The sequence below is a fragment of the Andrographis paniculata genome, unplaced genomic scaffold (assembly GCF_009805555.1).
Source record: "Andrographis paniculata isolate CXL003 unplaced genomic scaffold, ASM980555v1 Contig82END, whole genome shotgun sequence".
In the NCBI taxonomy this organism is placed as follows: Eukaryota; Viridiplantae; Streptophyta; class Magnoliopsida; order Lamiales; family Acanthaceae; genus Andrographis; species Andrographis paniculata.
Window position 1 is genome coordinate 4,716,079 of NW_026137620.1, and position 17,827 is coordinate 4,733,905.

General features: G+C 33.3%; 1 protein-coding gene across 4 annotated transcripts; it reads right to left on the reverse strand.

Annotated features, from left to right (window-relative positions):
- Positions 1 to 9,959: 9,959 nt before the first annotated feature.
- LOC127241365 (uncharacterized) lies at positions 9,960 to 16,342 on the reverse strand. 4 transcript variants are annotated; one of them, XM_051260378.1, is made up of 8 exons: positions 15,990 to 16,342; positions 15,697 to 15,830; positions 15,100 to 15,572; positions 14,827 to 14,935; positions 14,445 to 14,565; positions 13,631 to 14,365; positions 10,788 to 12,432; positions 9,960 to 10,637 (listed from the first exon to the last, which is right to left on the reverse strand). In XM_051260378.1, the coding sequence occupies exons 3-8, from the start codon at positions 15,302 to 15,304 to the stop codon at positions 10,282 to 10,284; spliced, it is 3,171 nt and encodes a 1,056-aa protein (XP_051116335.1). In that variant the 5' UTR covers positions 15,305 to 15,572; positions 15,697 to 15,830; positions 15,990 to 16,342; the 3' UTR covers positions 9,960 to 10,281. The 4 variants fall into 4 exon arrangements, with proteins under 4 accessions (XP_051116335.1, XP_051116333.1, XP_051116336.1 ...); XM_051260376.1 differs by having other exon boundaries at positions 15,680 to 15,830; XM_051260379.1 differs by having other exon boundaries at positions 15,100 to 15,830; positions 16,149 to 16,342.
- Between the last annotated feature and the right edge of the window lie 1,485 nt (positions 16,343 to 17,827).

Consider the following 17,827-nt stretch of genomic DNA (forward strand, 5'->3'; position numbering starts at 1 on the left):
TCGGGCCTAGTTTGCAGGCTATTAGGTTCGATCAGATGATTTACCTAGAGTGCACTCGAAAAATAGCGGCTGCGGGTTCTCATATTATAACAAAAAAAACTAAAAATTTCAGCTGAGTGTATAAAAAAATCCATATAAAGGTTAAATAAAATGCATAGACGTGAGGAGTACTTACTCTCGATAACATTTGAGTCAACAATCTCCATATCATCCCCATTTTCCATTTTTCAGATCCTATCATAAGCTTGCCGAGCATGGTAGATAAGAGTTGAGAAATAGAGTCATAATCAACCCACTTATCCAATTAATTAGATAATGGTTGATATCTTGAACGGGTCATAATTTACTTGTAATAAAGAGCTTTTTTTGGGATACAAAGTCATAACTGCTGGACTTGGCATTTGTATGTGGCTACGGATGTGCCTTCGCTCGATGTTTCTAGCTTTTGTTCGATGCAGTTGGATATTGCTCAATGCTGCAAGGTTTCACTCAATAATAGTTGACCTTTCTCAATGTTGTAGGGCCTTGGTCGATGCCAATGCACTTTGATCGACACTAGCTAAATGCTATTAGGCCTTCATTCAATGTCGATCCTTTTGCTCAAAACTCACTTGATGTTGTTAGGCAATATGCTAGGCCTTTGATTTTTTGTTGACCACTAGGCCTTGGGTCACTATCAATTCAAGCCCCGATCCATTTTATTACCTGAGATTTTGTTCATGTAGGCATCAATTCTAAACATATCGAGACGAGTGTAACAATTGTATAATTTATTCAATTGACGTATTGAAACAAGAAGGTGCCCTTATCCACCCTGCTTCAGTTACAATGCTTATTTGAAAAAATCAACACTATACGGATTTTCCCAAATAACACTAATAAAAAAAATACAAATAGCACAAATCAAAAGTACATATAGCACATACCCTATAAAAAAAATATATATGTTATGTTTTATATGACAAAATTACACATAAGACACTCGGTTTAAAAAGTCGACACCATTTCCCATTGTGGTTTAAAAATTATGTAATTCTCCATTGTGTTTTTTAAAATTTGCACAGTTTCCTTTCTCATAATTTAACTTCACATAGTTAAATTTTAATATAATATAATTGTTATGCACAATTCTTCCCCACACCATATTTTCTATCAACGTCTCAAATTCATAGTCGAGTTTATATCTTTTATTTTTTTTCTCTCTGGTGACTCTCTCTACATCTATAGCATTTTGTGTCTATTGATTCTCTCCTCTTATAAAAATCATTGTTTAATTAGGTGCATATTTCAACCAAATCCAGGCGGTGCATTTTTGGGATGAAGATCCGTTGATCCATTTTTGGTGAAATCGACGGAGGATGAAATTTTACAAGTAAAGGAGAATCTTTAAGGATTTAATGAGATTTTATGGTATTTGGATTTTAAAATCCGATTAAATTAAATTCATGTTTGGTTAAAAAATTGAGGGTGAAATTGAAAATGATGAGATTTAAAAAAGACGTCCAAAATCCTACAAATAAGAGATTGTTTTTTAACGGGTACCCCTGTTACTTTTAAATCTTATTCTTGAAATTTTAATTTTTACTTTTGTATCATCTTATAAAAGAAATAATAGTATTATGTTTATATAGAAAAATTAAATAATTTTAAAATTAATTATTATTTGAATTATATATTTAATTAAATTTATATTATTTTTTATGGTACAATATTTTTTTAAATAAATTAATAAATTCATTGTTTAAAATTATTATTTATTATAATTTTATTTGAATTATAAAATTACCGGGATGACAATGAGTCGATTCAGTCTGAACTGATATTCATCCTAAATATATATTGTTAGATCCGAGATTCAAATTGGATCCGATTATACTTGATCCGACAAAGACTATACCCGGTAAGATTTGATGGATCCGAAAAATCCATTTTTTTTTTTACAATTCTTAAATTTTAATTTAAAATTACACATGTACTGGACCCAACGTATATTAAAATTTATGTATTTTATTAGAAAAATATTATAATAAAATAATGAATACATTAAACTCAAAAAATATTTTTAATATATTTATATGTTCGAAATTATTTTTTCATATATATAGTTGATATATTATTATATTACCCTCAAACATGACCCGAATTCAGACATAATATTCAATTGGATTCAACTTCAAATAAATAGGTCAAGCCCGATCGGGTCTCAACTTCAAATAACTTGATTCTTCTTTGTTACTGAGAAGATAACCATGAATTGTCTTTTTATGACTCATCAAATAGTGGGCTTACACATACAAACCTATATATATTGAGCACAACAATTAGTATAAATAGATGTGGCTGGATGTTAGGATTAGAGGCAAAATTGCCTCTATGGTATGGAGGAAGGTTAGAAAGTAGTGGAGGGAGGAAAATTGTCAATGACGGCAATCGAAGGGTTTGCATTACTGGGAAAATGGAAGTCCTCCTCGTTTCTGTACTAGTCAAAAATTGAAAATTCAAGCGATGAACACATACCTCAAACTGGATCACAGTCTCAACTAACGAATCCTTGAAATCGATTGTCTTCTTGTTTTTTATCTCTTCTTGGTCATAAATAAGACTATGGAAAAAGAGAGGACGTGATTTAAACAGCGTAAGAAGACTGGAAGAGTAAATTTGGAATTTCAAATGGGCTTTATGAAGCTAATGCACAACTTCTCTCAACATTAGTGTGCAATATTTAATATTTATATATATGTAAATTCCTGGGGAATGAGGCTGAGTTTATGGGCAATTTTGCACCATTTATATTTAAACTGTATTCTACAAAAATATTATACGCTCTATAAGAATGTATTATATGTTTTTAATTTTATGTTCTTAATTTTTATGTTATGTATTATACTAATGTAAAAGGAACATTGCGAAAATTGTTCTCTCAAATTATTATTTTTAAATATTTTTTTTGATTTTTCAAAGCAGGATATTAAGTCTTTCAAAGGCTTTATTTTTGTACTACAGCGCCGAAAAATCTCATGTGCGTATACATAAGCTCACCGTTGCGAACGTATATATGGTTGAGGCGGACCTGTGGGACAATGTGGCAAATGATATAGCAATTATTTAAAATTATAAAAAAGATTATTATTTTTTTTATTCCAATTTAGTCCAATTGTACCCAATAAAAGAGAAAAAATCATTTTTGGTCTCATTTAATATCAAAATTATCAATTTTAGTTCCATTAAAAAAATTATCAATTTTACTCCCATTCAAATGAAAATTTATCAATTTTAGTCCCAAAATGGTTGACTGGGACTGAACACGGCCGTTGGCTTGAACACGGCCGTGTTGAATGACTCAGAAGGTGACTGGGCGTCCCAGGCAGCTAACACGGCCGTGTTGATTACCCTGTACTTCTGAATACGACCATGTTCTGCCCATGTTCTGAACACAGTCATGCCCATGTTCTCAATCAGCCATGTTTCTACACAGTCATGTTCTAGGCCATGTTCACGACCATGTTTTCAATATAATCATATTGTAGGTCATATTTATTATTATTTTTACTTTTTGGTTAAAATTATTTGATATATACTCCATTCGTCTCACATAATTTGTCTCTATTTTCTATTTTTGTCCGTCCCACAGTCATTTCTATTTTTGGAAATATAATTATGCATTTTAATCGCATTTTAAATTTTAAATTTTATAATTTTCTTAATTTTAATTAAATTATTTACTTATCTTAATCTTAATCTATAATTATTTTTACTAATACATTTTTAATTACATACTAATTATACTTTATCTAAATTCCCGTGTTTACAGTAATACACTCATATTACATAGGACGAAGGGAGTATATATTTATAATTTAACAAAAATAATTTTACAATTATTTTATAATATAAAAAATAATCAATTTTTAATATTTTTAAAATATATAAAAATAATAATATATTAATATATATTTTTTAATGATACTTCCTCCGTCCCATTTACCATGTCCACGTTGTCGTTTATATTCGTCCCACATCCCATGTCACTTTCCTTTTTTGGAAAATAATTACACACTATTTTTTAATTTAATTTTAATTTTAATTAAACTAATGAGTTATTTTAATATTAATTTATAATTATTTATATTATATGATAATTATTTATATTATATGATAATTATTTTTACTAATACATTCTTAATTATCTACTAATTATACTTATCTTAAATTTCAGTGACCCAGATATCCACCTGGGATGGAGGGAGTATTATTTTAGAATATTATTATTTTAAAAATATTAAAAATTGAGAAATAGAATATTATTATTTTTCAGATCCTATCATAAGCTTGCCGAGCATGGTAGATAAGAGTTGAGAAATAGAGTCATAATCAACCCACTTATCCAATTAATTAGATAATGGTTGATATCTTGAACGGGTCATAATTTACTTGTAATAAAGAGCTTTTTTTGGGATACAAAGTCATAACTGCTGGACTTGGCATTTGTATGTGGCTACGGATGTGCCTTCGCTCGATGTTTCTAGCTTTTGTTCGATGCAGTTGGATATTGCTCAATGCTGCAAGGTTTCACTCAATAATAGTTGACCTTTCTCAATGTTGTAGGGCCTTGGTCGATGCCAATGCACTTTGATCGACACTAGCTAAATGCTATTAGGCCTTCATTCAATGTCGATCCTTTTGCTCAAAACTCACTTGATGTTGTTAGGCAATATGCTAGGCCTTTGATTTTTTGTTGACCACTAGGCCTTGGGTCACTATCAATTCAAGCCCCGATCCATTTTATTACCTGAGATTTTGTTCATGTAGGCATCAATTCTAAACATATCGAGACGAGTGTAACAATTGTATAATTTATTCAATTGACGTATTGAAACAAGAAGGTGCCCTTATCCACCCTGCTTCAGTTACAATGCTTATTTGAAAAAATCAACACTATACGGATTTTCCCAAATAACACTAATAAAAAAAATACAAATAGCACAAATCAAAAGTACATATAGCACATACCCTATAAAAAAAATATATATGTTATGTTTTATATGACAAAATTACACATAAGACACTCGGTTTAAAAAGTCGACACCATTTCCCATTGTGGTTTAAAAATTATGTAATTCTCCATTGTGTTTTTTAAAATTTGCACAGTTTCCTTTCTCATAATTTAACTTCACATAGTTAAATTTTAATATAATATAATTGTTATGCACAATTCTTCCCCACACCATATTTTCTATCAACGTCTCAAATTCATAGTCGAGTTTATATCTTTTATTTTTTTTCTCTCTGGTGACTCTCTCTACATCTATAGCATTTTGTGTCTATTGATTCTCTCCTCTTATAAAAATCATTGTTTAATTAGGTGCATATTTCAACCAAATCCAGGCGGTGCATTTTTGGGATGAAGATCCGTTGATCCATTTTTGGTGAAATCGACGGAGGATGAAATTTTACAAGTAAAGGAGAATCTTTAAGGATTTAATGAGATTTTATGGTATTTGGATTTTAAAATCCGATTAAATTAAATTCATGTTTGGTTAAAAAATTGAGGGTGAAATTGAAAATGATGAGATTTAAAAAAGACGTCCAAAATCCTACAAATAAGAGATTGTTTTTTAACGGGTACCCCTATTACTTTTAAATCTTATTCTTGAAATTTTAATTTTTACTTTTGTATCATCTTATAAAAGAAATAATAGTATTATGTTTATATAGAAAAATTAAATAATTTTAAAATTAATTATTATTTGAATTATATATTTAATTAAATTTATATTATTTTTTATGGTACAATATTTTTTTAAATAAATTAATAAATTCATTGTTTAAAATTATTATTTATTATAATTTTATTTGAATTATAAAATTACCGGGATGACAATGAGTCGATTCAGTCTGAACTGATATTCATCCTAAATATATATTGTTAGATCCGAGATTCAAATTGGATCCGATTATACTTGATCCGACAAAGACTATACCCGGTAAGATTTGATGGATCCGAAAAATCCATTTTTTTTTTACAATTCTTAAATTTTAATTTAAAATTACACATGTACTGGACCCAACGTATATTAAAATTTATGTATTTTATTAGAAAAATATTATAATAAAATAATGAATACATTAAACTCAAAAAAATATTTTTAATATATTTATATGTTCGAAATTATTTTTTCATATATATAGTTGATATATTATTATATTACCCTCAAACATGACCCGAATTCAGACATAATATTCAATTGGATTCAACTTCAAATAAATAGGTCAAGCCCGATCGGGTCTCAACTTCAAATAACTTGATTCTTCTTTGTTACTGAGAAGATAACCATGAATTGTCTTTTTATGACTCATCAAATAGTGGGCTTACACATACAAACCTATATATATTGAGCACAACAATTAGTATAAATAGATGTGGCTGGATGTTAGGATTAGAGGCAAAATTGCCTCTATGGTATGGAGGAAGGTTAGAAAGTAGTGGAGGGAGGAAAATTGTCAATGACGGCAATCGAAGGGTTTGCATTACTGGGAAAATGGAAGTCCTCCTCGTTTCTGTACTAGTCAAAAATTGAAAATTCAAGCGATGAACACATACCTCAAACTGGATCACAGTCTCAACTAACGAATCCTTGAAATCGATTGTCTTCTTGTTTTTTATCTCTTCTTGGTCATAAATAAGACTATGGAAAAAGAGAGGACGTGATTTAAACAGCGTAAGAAGACTGGAAGAGTAAATTTGGAATTTCAAATGGGCTTTATGAAGCTAATGCACAACTTCTCTCAACATTAGTGTGCAATATTTAATATTTATATATATGTAAATTCCTGGGGAATGAGGCTGAGTTTATGGGCAATTTTGCACCATTTATATTTAAACTGTATTCTACAAAAATATTATACGCTCTATAAGAATGTATTATATGTTTTTAATTTTATGTTCTTAATTTTTATGTTATGTATTATACTAATGTAAAAGGAACATTGCGAAAATTGTTCTCTCAAATTATTATTTTTAAATATTTTTTTTGATTTTTCAAAGCAGGATATTAAGTCTTTCAAAGGCTTTATTTTTGTACTACAGCGCCGAAAAATCTCATGTGCGTATACATAAGCTCACCGTTGCGAACGTATATATGGTTGAGGCGGACCTGTGGGACAATGTGGCAAATGATATAGCAATTATTTAAAATTATAAAAAAGATTATTATTTTTTTTATTCCAATTTAGTCCAATTGTACCCAATAAAAGAGAAAAAATCATTTTTGGTCTCATTTAATATCAAAATTATCAATTTTAGTTCCATTAAAAAAATTATCAATTTTACTCCCATTCAAATGAAAATTTATCAATTTTAGTCCCAAAATGGTTGACTGGGACTGAACACGGCCGTGTTGGATGACTCAGAAGGTGACTGGGCGTCCCAAGCAGCCAACACAGCCGTGTTGATGACCCTGCACTCGGCCGTTTTCCTGCCCGTGTTTTGAACACAGCCATGTTCCTGCCCATGTTCTCATGTTCTAGGCCATGTTCCAACCCATGTTCTCAACACAGCCATACTTTAGGCCATGTTCACGACCATGTTTTCAATATAATCATATTGTAGGTAATATTTATTATTTTTTTCACTTTTTGTTAAAATTATTTGATATATATATTTATAATTTAACAAAAATATTTTTTACAATTATTTTATAATATAAAAAATAATCAATTTTTAATATTTTTAAAATAATAATATTCTAAAATAATACTCCCTCCATCCCAGGTGGATATCTGGGTCACTGAAATTTAAGATAAGTATAATTAGTAGATAATTAAGAATGTATTAGTAAAAATAATTATCATATAATATAAATAATTATCATATAATATAAATAATTATAAATTAATATTAAAATAACTCATTAGTTTAATTAAAATTAAAATTAAATTAAAAAATAGTGTGTAATTATTTTCCAAAAAAAGGAAAGTGACATGGGATGTGGGACGAATATAAACGACAACGTGGACATGGTAAATGGGACGGAGGAAGTATCATTAAAAAATATATATTAATATATTATTATTTTTATATATTTTAAAAATATTAAAAATTGATTATTTTTTATATTATAAAATAATTGTAAAATTATTTTTGTTAAATTATAAATATATACTCCCTTCGTCCTATGTAATATGAGTGTATTACTGTAAACACGGGAATTTAGATAAAGTATAATTAGTATGTAATTAAAAATGTATTAGTAAAAATAATTATAGATTAAGATTAAGATAAGTAAATAATTTAATTAAAATTAAGAAAATTATAAAATTTAAAATTTAAAATGCGATTAAAATGCATAATTATATTTCCAAAAATAGAAATGACTGTGGGACGGACAAAAATAGAAAATAGAGACAAATTATGTGAGACGAATGGAGTATATATCAAATAATTTTAACCAAAAAGTAAAAATAATAATAAATATGACCTACAGTATGATTATATTGAAAACATGGTCGTGAACATGGCCTAGAACATGACTGTGTAGAAACATGGCTGATTGAGAACATGGGCATGACTGTGTTCAGAACATGGGCAGAACATGGTCGTATTCAGAAGTACAGGGTAATCAACACGGCCGTGTTGGTCTCAACACGGCCGTGTTAGCTGCCTGGGACGCCCAGTCACCTTCTGAGTCATTCAACACGGCCGTGTTCAGTCCCAGTCAAGGGCGTCACCTTCTGAGTCATCCAACACACGGCCGTGTTCAGTCCCAGTCAACCATTTTGAGACTAAAATTGATAAATTTTCATTTGAACGAAACTAAAATTAATAATTTTTTTTTAATGAAACCAAAATTGATAATTTTGATATTAAATGGGACAAAAAATGATTTTTACTCCTAATAAAATAAACACACAATTAAACACCGACAGATCATCTATCCTTTCCCAATCACAAAATTCACCCATCTTCTCTCAAGAACCCTAAAATTCCCAATAAGAGGGTTGAATTTTGAATACCGAGTAGGGTCTAGGTGCGGGCGACTCAGTATTGTTATTATCATGTGAAACAGGCGAGCCGGAGAGACGAAATCGCCACTGATTGAAACTCTGAGATGTGCTCGAGGAGGAAGACGAAGAAGAAGACGGCGGCTGTGGCTGAGGCGGCGAGTGAGTGGAATTAAGTGGTAGGGCTGAGCACAGTTTGAGTGCAATGGCGGAAGAATCCGCAAGAGAAGAGGTGAGATCACGACGGAGTTTTGAGCTTCGGCTGATTTGCTTTCATTGCCGCCGGAAATGCAAATGGAAACAGAAATTGATTGATTATTGACTATTGAGTGAGCTGTTATGTTCTTAGTCTTTTTCTACGTAGAGAGAGCGTGTTTTGTGTGTTCTCGAGAGAAGCGGGATGAATTTTGGGGTTGGAAAAGGATATAACGATTGGTATTTAATTGTGTTTATTTTCAAATATACCAAATTGCAAATAAAAAGAAAGAAATTTTTGAAATTTTTGATTTTTTAAAAAATTTTCAAATAATTGTTACATCATTTGATGCCGATTTGCCATGTCATTCTACTTGGATTGAAAAGAGTGTTTAAAAATAATAATTTGAAAGATATGATAGACAATATTTCCCTATGCGCTCATGAATACCAAACAGTGTGTTGCGCTCATGAATATCAAACAATGTGCTATTCAATAATACCATGCGCTGCCCTAACCGCCGCCACCATATATTCATATATTATATACATACATTCAATTCCCTTGCAACTTTACCTCCTCTCTCTGATAACGAAGAAAACGGGGGGCCGAACGAACATGTTTAGTTACGATGGCAGCTCTTCTCCTCAATTAAAGCTGTTTAGTCCTACCCTGAAAATTTGCCCATGTGCAGACCACCACATTGCATTGCATTGCAGTTCATCTATATCTCTATCTAATCAGGAAAAACCAAAGCATCGCGGAGACTGAATGGAAATAGATAGCAGACTGCAGCAATTACTAAAGCAAGGAAGGCGTGTATTTGAATTAGATGCAAAAGAAAGAATAAATGATGTTCTATCTATTTTATCAAGTCTGGGTAGGGTAGGAACCGATGAAGGGAGGGGTGGGGAGGGGAGGGGAACTGAACTTACAAAAATACGGCAGAGGGAGGTAGGGAGGGAGCGACAAGGCAAGCCATCCTCATCAAATTGCCTTCCTTAACAAGTACAACTTTACAAATGGATTAGAAAAGAAGAAGAGTGAGAGAGTGAACGGCTGGCCCAGACCAGAACAGGCTAACATTACATGATTCTGCAGTTACATTTGGATTCCAGCTTTGGAGGATACACACTGCTGCTGCTGCCAAGCTTACTTCGACACCTCACAATTTGTGGAGGAGGGCTTGAATTTTCATCGGCTTCGCCCATCAACTTTGTTTCCAATCTTGTTTTCTGGGATCTAGAGTTCCGCTTCCCAAGTGTTCTTAAACGCACATCTCTTCTGTCGGAGTTTGTTTTATCAACAAATGTTGTTGTCGGGGTCGTTGCTATATCTGCTGCTTCATATGCAATATTGTGGACAATGGAGCTGCAGAAAAGGATTGTATCTGTTGCTTCTTCCAGTGTCAGGCTTCTAGACTTAGTTCCACACCTCTCATCTTCCACCACAATTCAAATACAAGAAGAACAAGTCAAGTTAGAAGAGAAACAAACAAAGATAGTTAATTACTTGAGATGATGATGATATCACAAAAATAAATCCACATTGCCAATGCATCTACCATTTGCACCAAACAAAACTCACATACCTGTAATGTTGTTTATCGGAACAGACATGCCGTATTTTCCGACAGCAGTTGTCACAGCATCATCACACATCACTGAAACACAAAGCTCCGTCAATTTACCTCTACACTTGTTTATGTTTGGTGAACCAACAGTAGCCGGCACATCAGCAGAAACATTATCAAAATTCCAGACTTCCATTTCTGAGATAGCATCCAAAGAGCTTCGATGGGGAACAGTGTTCTGACTGCTAACACATGAACTCTGTGTGCCATCTTCCCTTTCACCACAAGTTTGCGACACTGACAATGTTTCTCCATCCAAAAAATTACAACTTTTGTCTGCTATGTTGCCCCCACTCTCATGTGATTCCTGTTCTTCTGAAACCACTGAGGTACGTCCAGAAGAATCATCCATCAATTGGCTTGATAGTTCTGCTGCATTTCTAGGGATTATGTTGCTCTCTACAACAGTGCATGTACTTTCCACTTCTGTACATTCCGGAGCCAGTGATTGATCACAAGTTACTCCTAAAAAATCTTTGTCTTCGCTTGAGGCTACTAGTTCCAAAGAATCCACGGGACAACTTGGTGCCACGCTAGAGACCTGGTATGGATTACCTGAAGCACAGGACAAAGATGAGACAGAACGCCGGTGCTTTGAAGAAGTGACGTATCTGTAGTTTTCTGTATCTGACTTTTGCCCGATTGATTGCCAATGAATGTGAGTGTCAGATTGCCTAGAGGACCCTAGATCAATTGAAGATGATAATGATGCACTACTATGGCCAATGGAGCTTCTCATGCTAGTTGAACTACCCCTCACATAAGAAAAATCATCATAACTGGTGTTACTAGCAGTGAAACTCTTGCTGTGGACGATATATCTTTTGGCAACGTTAGATCCCTTGAACATCAATGACACTCCCGTATCTGTATCTGTATCTTTATCTGGTGAAACAATGGCCTTTAATAGGCCACCCGGAATGCCGGCAATGCTCTCGAGATCGTTGTTCAACTTAGGGCCCCTTTCACCGCAACAGTTAATTTGTACTGAACCTGTAATCAAGTCAGATTGTTGTGAATCCTTACGCAACCCACACTCCAGAATCTGGAAGAAATCCTCTGTATCATTCTCAGATGTCATGACAGGCCTTACTTCTGAATTCACTTCCGAATGCTTGCACTCATGGCAGAGCCATTGATCTCCTTCCATAGATAATTCACTCGGATGAAACCCAAGATTGCATCCAGAGCATACTTCCATATCTTGAGACTCATTCATATCTGAAGAACCGTACTTTCTATCCAAGACAGCAATTTCAAGATGGCTTTCAGCAACACCAGACTGAAAAGGAGCTACACTGACATCATTTTCACCGTGACAACCAGATGTGTCGTCTGCAGCTTCTGTTAATGCTTCTTCATGTACGGCTGAATATTGCCCAGCCATAAAATCACAGGCCACATCGTCCGGGTTTTGAATGCTTTCTTCCATATCAGGTGCTCCACTCATTCCTTGAAAAGAACTTCCATTGCTGCTGGTTGTAATAGAAGAATTTCGGGATGCCACCGGACATTGATGCACATTCGCTTTCCCTACATAGAATGTTGAGCTAGGGACACTGGACAGTAGGGGCCTAAACATATTCTGAGGACTCTTCCGATCCTGTAAATTGGTAAATCAAAATGTATGAACAGAGCAAGCCATAAGGTTATATACAATTTAAGTTCTGTAGCATTAGTAATTGTTTCACAGGTTATGCACGGAATGATAAAGAACTACTCGGCAACTCACTCTCTCCTTACGATATGATGATTGCACATTACATCTAGATATTAAAACTTTGGACCATGATCAACCAGGAGAATCTTTAAGAGCATGCCTCAACTATTCAAAAATGCATCAAGTGGCAAATAATAAAGCGAATAGTATTAAGCTTCTAATCAGGGCAAATCAAATTATAACATTTAAAACACAATGAGAACAGCAAAATAAGTATGTCACGTCACAGCTTGTATTATAATTGGGATAGGTGCATAGAAGTGATGTGCATGAGGGTGTCTTTTTATAGAGACAGACAAAAGCTTTATCAACTATAATTAGTAATTACAGGCTAATAAAACAAGCAGAAGAAGCAAAATACAGGTTTAATAAAACTAGTAGAAGAAACAAACACCACAACCAGTGGAGTTGTACATCAGTTTACACCGACCCAACTAAAAACAACTGCCCGTGAGAATTAGAACTCTTGTAGAAACTGTCTCTCCAATAATATATTCAATTATCATCTTACAAACAATCAGACACTTACATTTATATGCATGCTTATGTTGTGTATTATTTCCATTCCCTCACCATACCACGTCATCTCATTGTAATATAAAGTTCAATGTGTGAAAAAATAAAGTACAATAAAATAAAATAAAGAAACAGATCAGATCAGATCAAAGTTATATATCAACAAAATATATAGTATTGAAAGCTTGTGAACCTTGCAACAATACACAGTGATATTTTCATTTTTAAAAACAAAGCAAAGTGTAAAGTTTCACCAACAAAATGAGTTAATCCCTCTAAAGTCAGATTGGGTAAAAGTAGTTTAATTTCTTTTGGGCTCCACAATTATCAGCTACAAAATTATTGAGAACAGGTATCTATAACGCCATGCATACACAAATTGTCAAGGAAGCTAGTAACTTTCCAAGTCATCAATGCATCAACAATATACACACACACACATATATATATATATATCTAAGGACAAAAAATCTTGAAAGCCAAACATAGAAAAAGTTTAGGATCTTGCTATAATCACTCTATCTATCAGGCAACTCATATTAGACAATAAAGTAAAAATGAATACCATTTGTCGAAGTACCAAGTCGAGGGATCGTTTTGGAGCTGAATTTGACAATATCTTATTTGGTTTTTTTGAGAAGCCCATAGCTCTATTATTTGGAAAAGTATCCGTGTTTTGTGAGACAGAGTGATCTAAACTGGTGATACAATTGGATTGTTGTGAGTCTCTATCATCATTACCAGATGACACAATTGAGCTTTTGCTGTAGGAACTAAATTGCCCCTTCTCTAGACTCTGAGATGAGCCCATGCTTCTGGTAGCAGTTGGAGAAATAGATTGTCGGTCTGATCTAGAGCTATTTCTTGATGTTGGCGAGGACCCTCTCACGTATGATGCTGGCCTATCAGCCAGTGATGTTCGAAGATTAGGAGGAGCTTCTGATAAAAAGCCTGAAATGTTAGATTGCCAGGCTTTGATTTTTGGCGAGGCAGAGCTGCCCCGAGCTGTCTTGATCGGGGAGGTTCCTCTGGCCCTCGATGGTCCAGACGTATCAGATGAACAAGAGTTTGTTCTCCTAGGTGATGGTGTGCCAAACCTTCCAGCAGGTGACGGTTTACTCGGTGGGGGAGACAGTCGTCTTGATGGAGAATAATGTCGCAAAGTAGGAGGTGGGCTAGCATGTGTAGCAGAAAACTGCCTACTTCTATGCTGCAACGGACTATTACCAGAGCGAGGAGGAGGAGGACTAAAACGGTGAGGACTGGCACTACTTCTGGCACTTGGGTTGCCCTTCTCCATCTAAAGTAGAGGAATAATTCAAAACATTGGCAAACAGGAAACCATCGAATCTTGGCGGCTTTGGCATTTAAGAACTTACCGTAGATGATCGCGACATGGCAATGGGCTGACCCCTCAGTCTACCCCTAGGGACAAGAGAAACTGGCGGTGCCTCATCATCCAATGAAGGAAAGAGCGGAGTATCAGGAGGAGTAATCAACCTGAAGTTAATAACACAACCGTTTATTAGTTTAAAGGAAAATTCGCATAGGCAATACAAATCATAACGCAGGACCTCCTGCTAGTAATTCATTACGAATTCATTTCTTAATCAAACTTTAAATTAATAATACTGTTTGCTTTACAGACAAATATATAAGATTGATCACAATTCAAGCTAGTCTACATTTGCAAACAAAAACAAAAAGATAAGGGACGACAAACTGAAACTCAAAAAGAAAAGACAACAAACCTAAACCTACCAATCGTAATCATTTTTATCTTTTTCTGCCTTGAGCAGATCGCTGCTCTCTCCACGAGCAGGAATGGAGATTCCTAGCTTGTAGTCAGAGAAGTATCTTAATTTTGTCGCTGCCGACATAAATAATAAACAACAAATATTGTCAGCCCCGAAAACGCAATGAATGCAATGCAATGCATTATAAAGAAACCATGTCGATCATCAAAACACACCTCACATACTGAACAAACTCAAAGCTAGCTAAATTAATAAATGATAGGGTCAGAGAATTTACAGAAAACATCGTCAAAGTCATCATTGTTGGAGTGGAGCAAGAAAGCATCCAGCTCCCGATTCTGAACCTCATTGAATAGGGCAAGATCATGATCATCATCCCTCTCGCGAAACAGAATGGCGCTCTCGAAACTCTGCCCTCTCTTATGATTGTCCACCCTCAGCCCCCCGGCCCCTCTAACTCTATTCGCAGGGGACACTGGCATTTCTCCAATGAATTCAATTCACCAACTAGCAATAGCAGCAGTCAGTCTCGATCAAACTCCTTCAAAACCCCAAATTCACAGCTGTACATCATGGAAATCCAACAAGTCTGCTCAACTGGGTTTTTTCTTTTTTTTTTTTTTTCCAGTAGAAAATTAAACAACTGATGGATGGATGGATGGCCTGCTGCTTATATTTCCACTAACTCACAGAAGAAGAATGAAATCTATATACGCATTCGCCTAGTTCCTTCATATGGATTCCCTTCCACTGCACCAAAACCACAAATAAACACTTAAAATTCACGCAAAAATTCAAACCCACTTCTACAAAATGCCAAAGTTAAAACAGATAAAAATCACACTAAAGAGTACAACAAGGAAAATCGCCAAACCGCGCCGCAACTTCATCTCCAAGTGGTGCAGCAGGAACAACAGTCCCGAAGATCACCATTTCACACTAGTCCCCGAAGCTTAGCAACGAAACCCTCGTATGCTTTATAGTTATGGGCACTCAACTAGCGTGGATCTGCAGAGGGGTTGAGCAGATCAAGAGAAACTCAGGATCAGGCCTCCAATTATTTAAAATACACGAAAAATGTAACAAATGCCCTAAACCAAGAGGTAATAGAAACAAAATTTCTACAATGAAAGGAAAATATAAAGAAAGGGCTCAATCATTGTTTACGTGCGAGGTGGATTGTGAAGTGGGAAAGCGGAATGTGCAGCAGCAGAGGTCGAAGGAAGAAAGAACTCGAAATTGCAGAGAGGAGAGAGAGGAAGAAAGAGAAGAAGGAACCCATAAGAGAAAGTATCGTACTTGGTTCTATGCTTAACACTAACTCACAATCGCTCTGATCAATTCTGTTCATTCTTCATTTTCTTTCTTTCCCGCTTGCTTTTTGCTTTAGCTGCTGTTCTTTTACTTCTTACAACCATGCGAGCCCAGCCCAACCCAGCTTCCTACAAGCATAAAAAATTTACAAAGTACCTCATTCATGTGTAATAATGAGTCCCAAAATTCATGAACCTGTTATCAGGGTGGAAGAAGATTTTTGATGGGTCATTATCAGGTTCAGGGTGGGGTGGGGTGGGGTGGAGTGGGGGTCATTAGTTAGTTAATTACGATTAGTGTTTCATAGCTAATTAATTCGTTAATTAAATGAGCAAACTTAGATGACACAGGTCAAAATTGGGGACCATTGCACAGGGGAGATGGCTTTGGAATATCAAATACTTTTGCTTTTTACAAGTGGGTACGCCATGGCGTATGTTAGATTCAAGTCACAGAAACCTCTTTCCTATCTTCTTTTCATTTTGTTATTTAATTTTATTTTGTAATCACGACGGATTGTGTTTGTTTGTGAATTTTTAACTTTGAATTTTACTCTATTCATCATCTAGTTAAGTGTTCAAATGTTTCATTATGAATTTTAATAAAGAAGAATAATTATTATTTTTTTATAATAAAAATATATAAAATATCAACTTTTTGCTAAAAAAAATACGGTTAAAAAGAAAATTGAGGTGATAGAAATAGTACAAATTAAAGAAAAATAGCAAAAATATAAAGATATTTTTAATGTTAAGTACAATAACATAAAAGAGGTAAATGAGACCTTTAGAGTTGAGTATTATTTATTAGGAAAAAAATCAATTTTGGTCTCAATATAACCAAAATTTATAAATATTGGTCCCAATATAAAAATTCGTCAATTTTAGTCCCAATATAAACAATTTCAATCAATTTTGGTCCCATTATAAACAATTTCAATCAATTTTGGTCCCACCTTTAAAAAACTAACGGAAATTGTTGACGTGGACACGACGGAAAGTACATGGCCATATACAATTATACACGGTCATGTTGTTAAATGGTCATGTATATTTCAGTGTATAATTATACATGGTCATATTGTTACACGGTCATGTACATTTTTATTTTAGTTAAAAATTATTTTTTTTTTGTTATATTTTTTTAAAAAAATATTTTGAATTTAAAATAGTTGATATAGTTAAAATAGATAAAATCAATAGTAATTATAATATAATTAAAATTGATATAAAAATTTATAAGATATATTTTTTTGAAATGTTATGTCTAAAATTTTATTATTCATAAAAAATTTTTCTGTTACAAACATCTAATTACACAACTATTTTATAATTTTTTATATTGTAGTAATATTAAAAATTAATTTATTATTTCAATACAATAATTGTACGTTTGTAAGAGAATTTTTTTTTTTTTTTTGCTAAATAGTAGAATTTTAAACAAAATCTTCCAACAGAACATACTCGATAATTATTTATATTTGAACTAAAATTAATACATTTTAATTATATTATGATTATTATTGATTTTTTTCCATTTTAACTATATCAAATATTCTAAATTCAAAAATAAAAAATATAACAAAAAAATAAAATTTAGACCGAAACTGAAAGGTACACGGCCGTGTAGAATTATACATGGCCGTGTAACAACATGGTCATGTATAATTATACACTGAAATATACATGGTC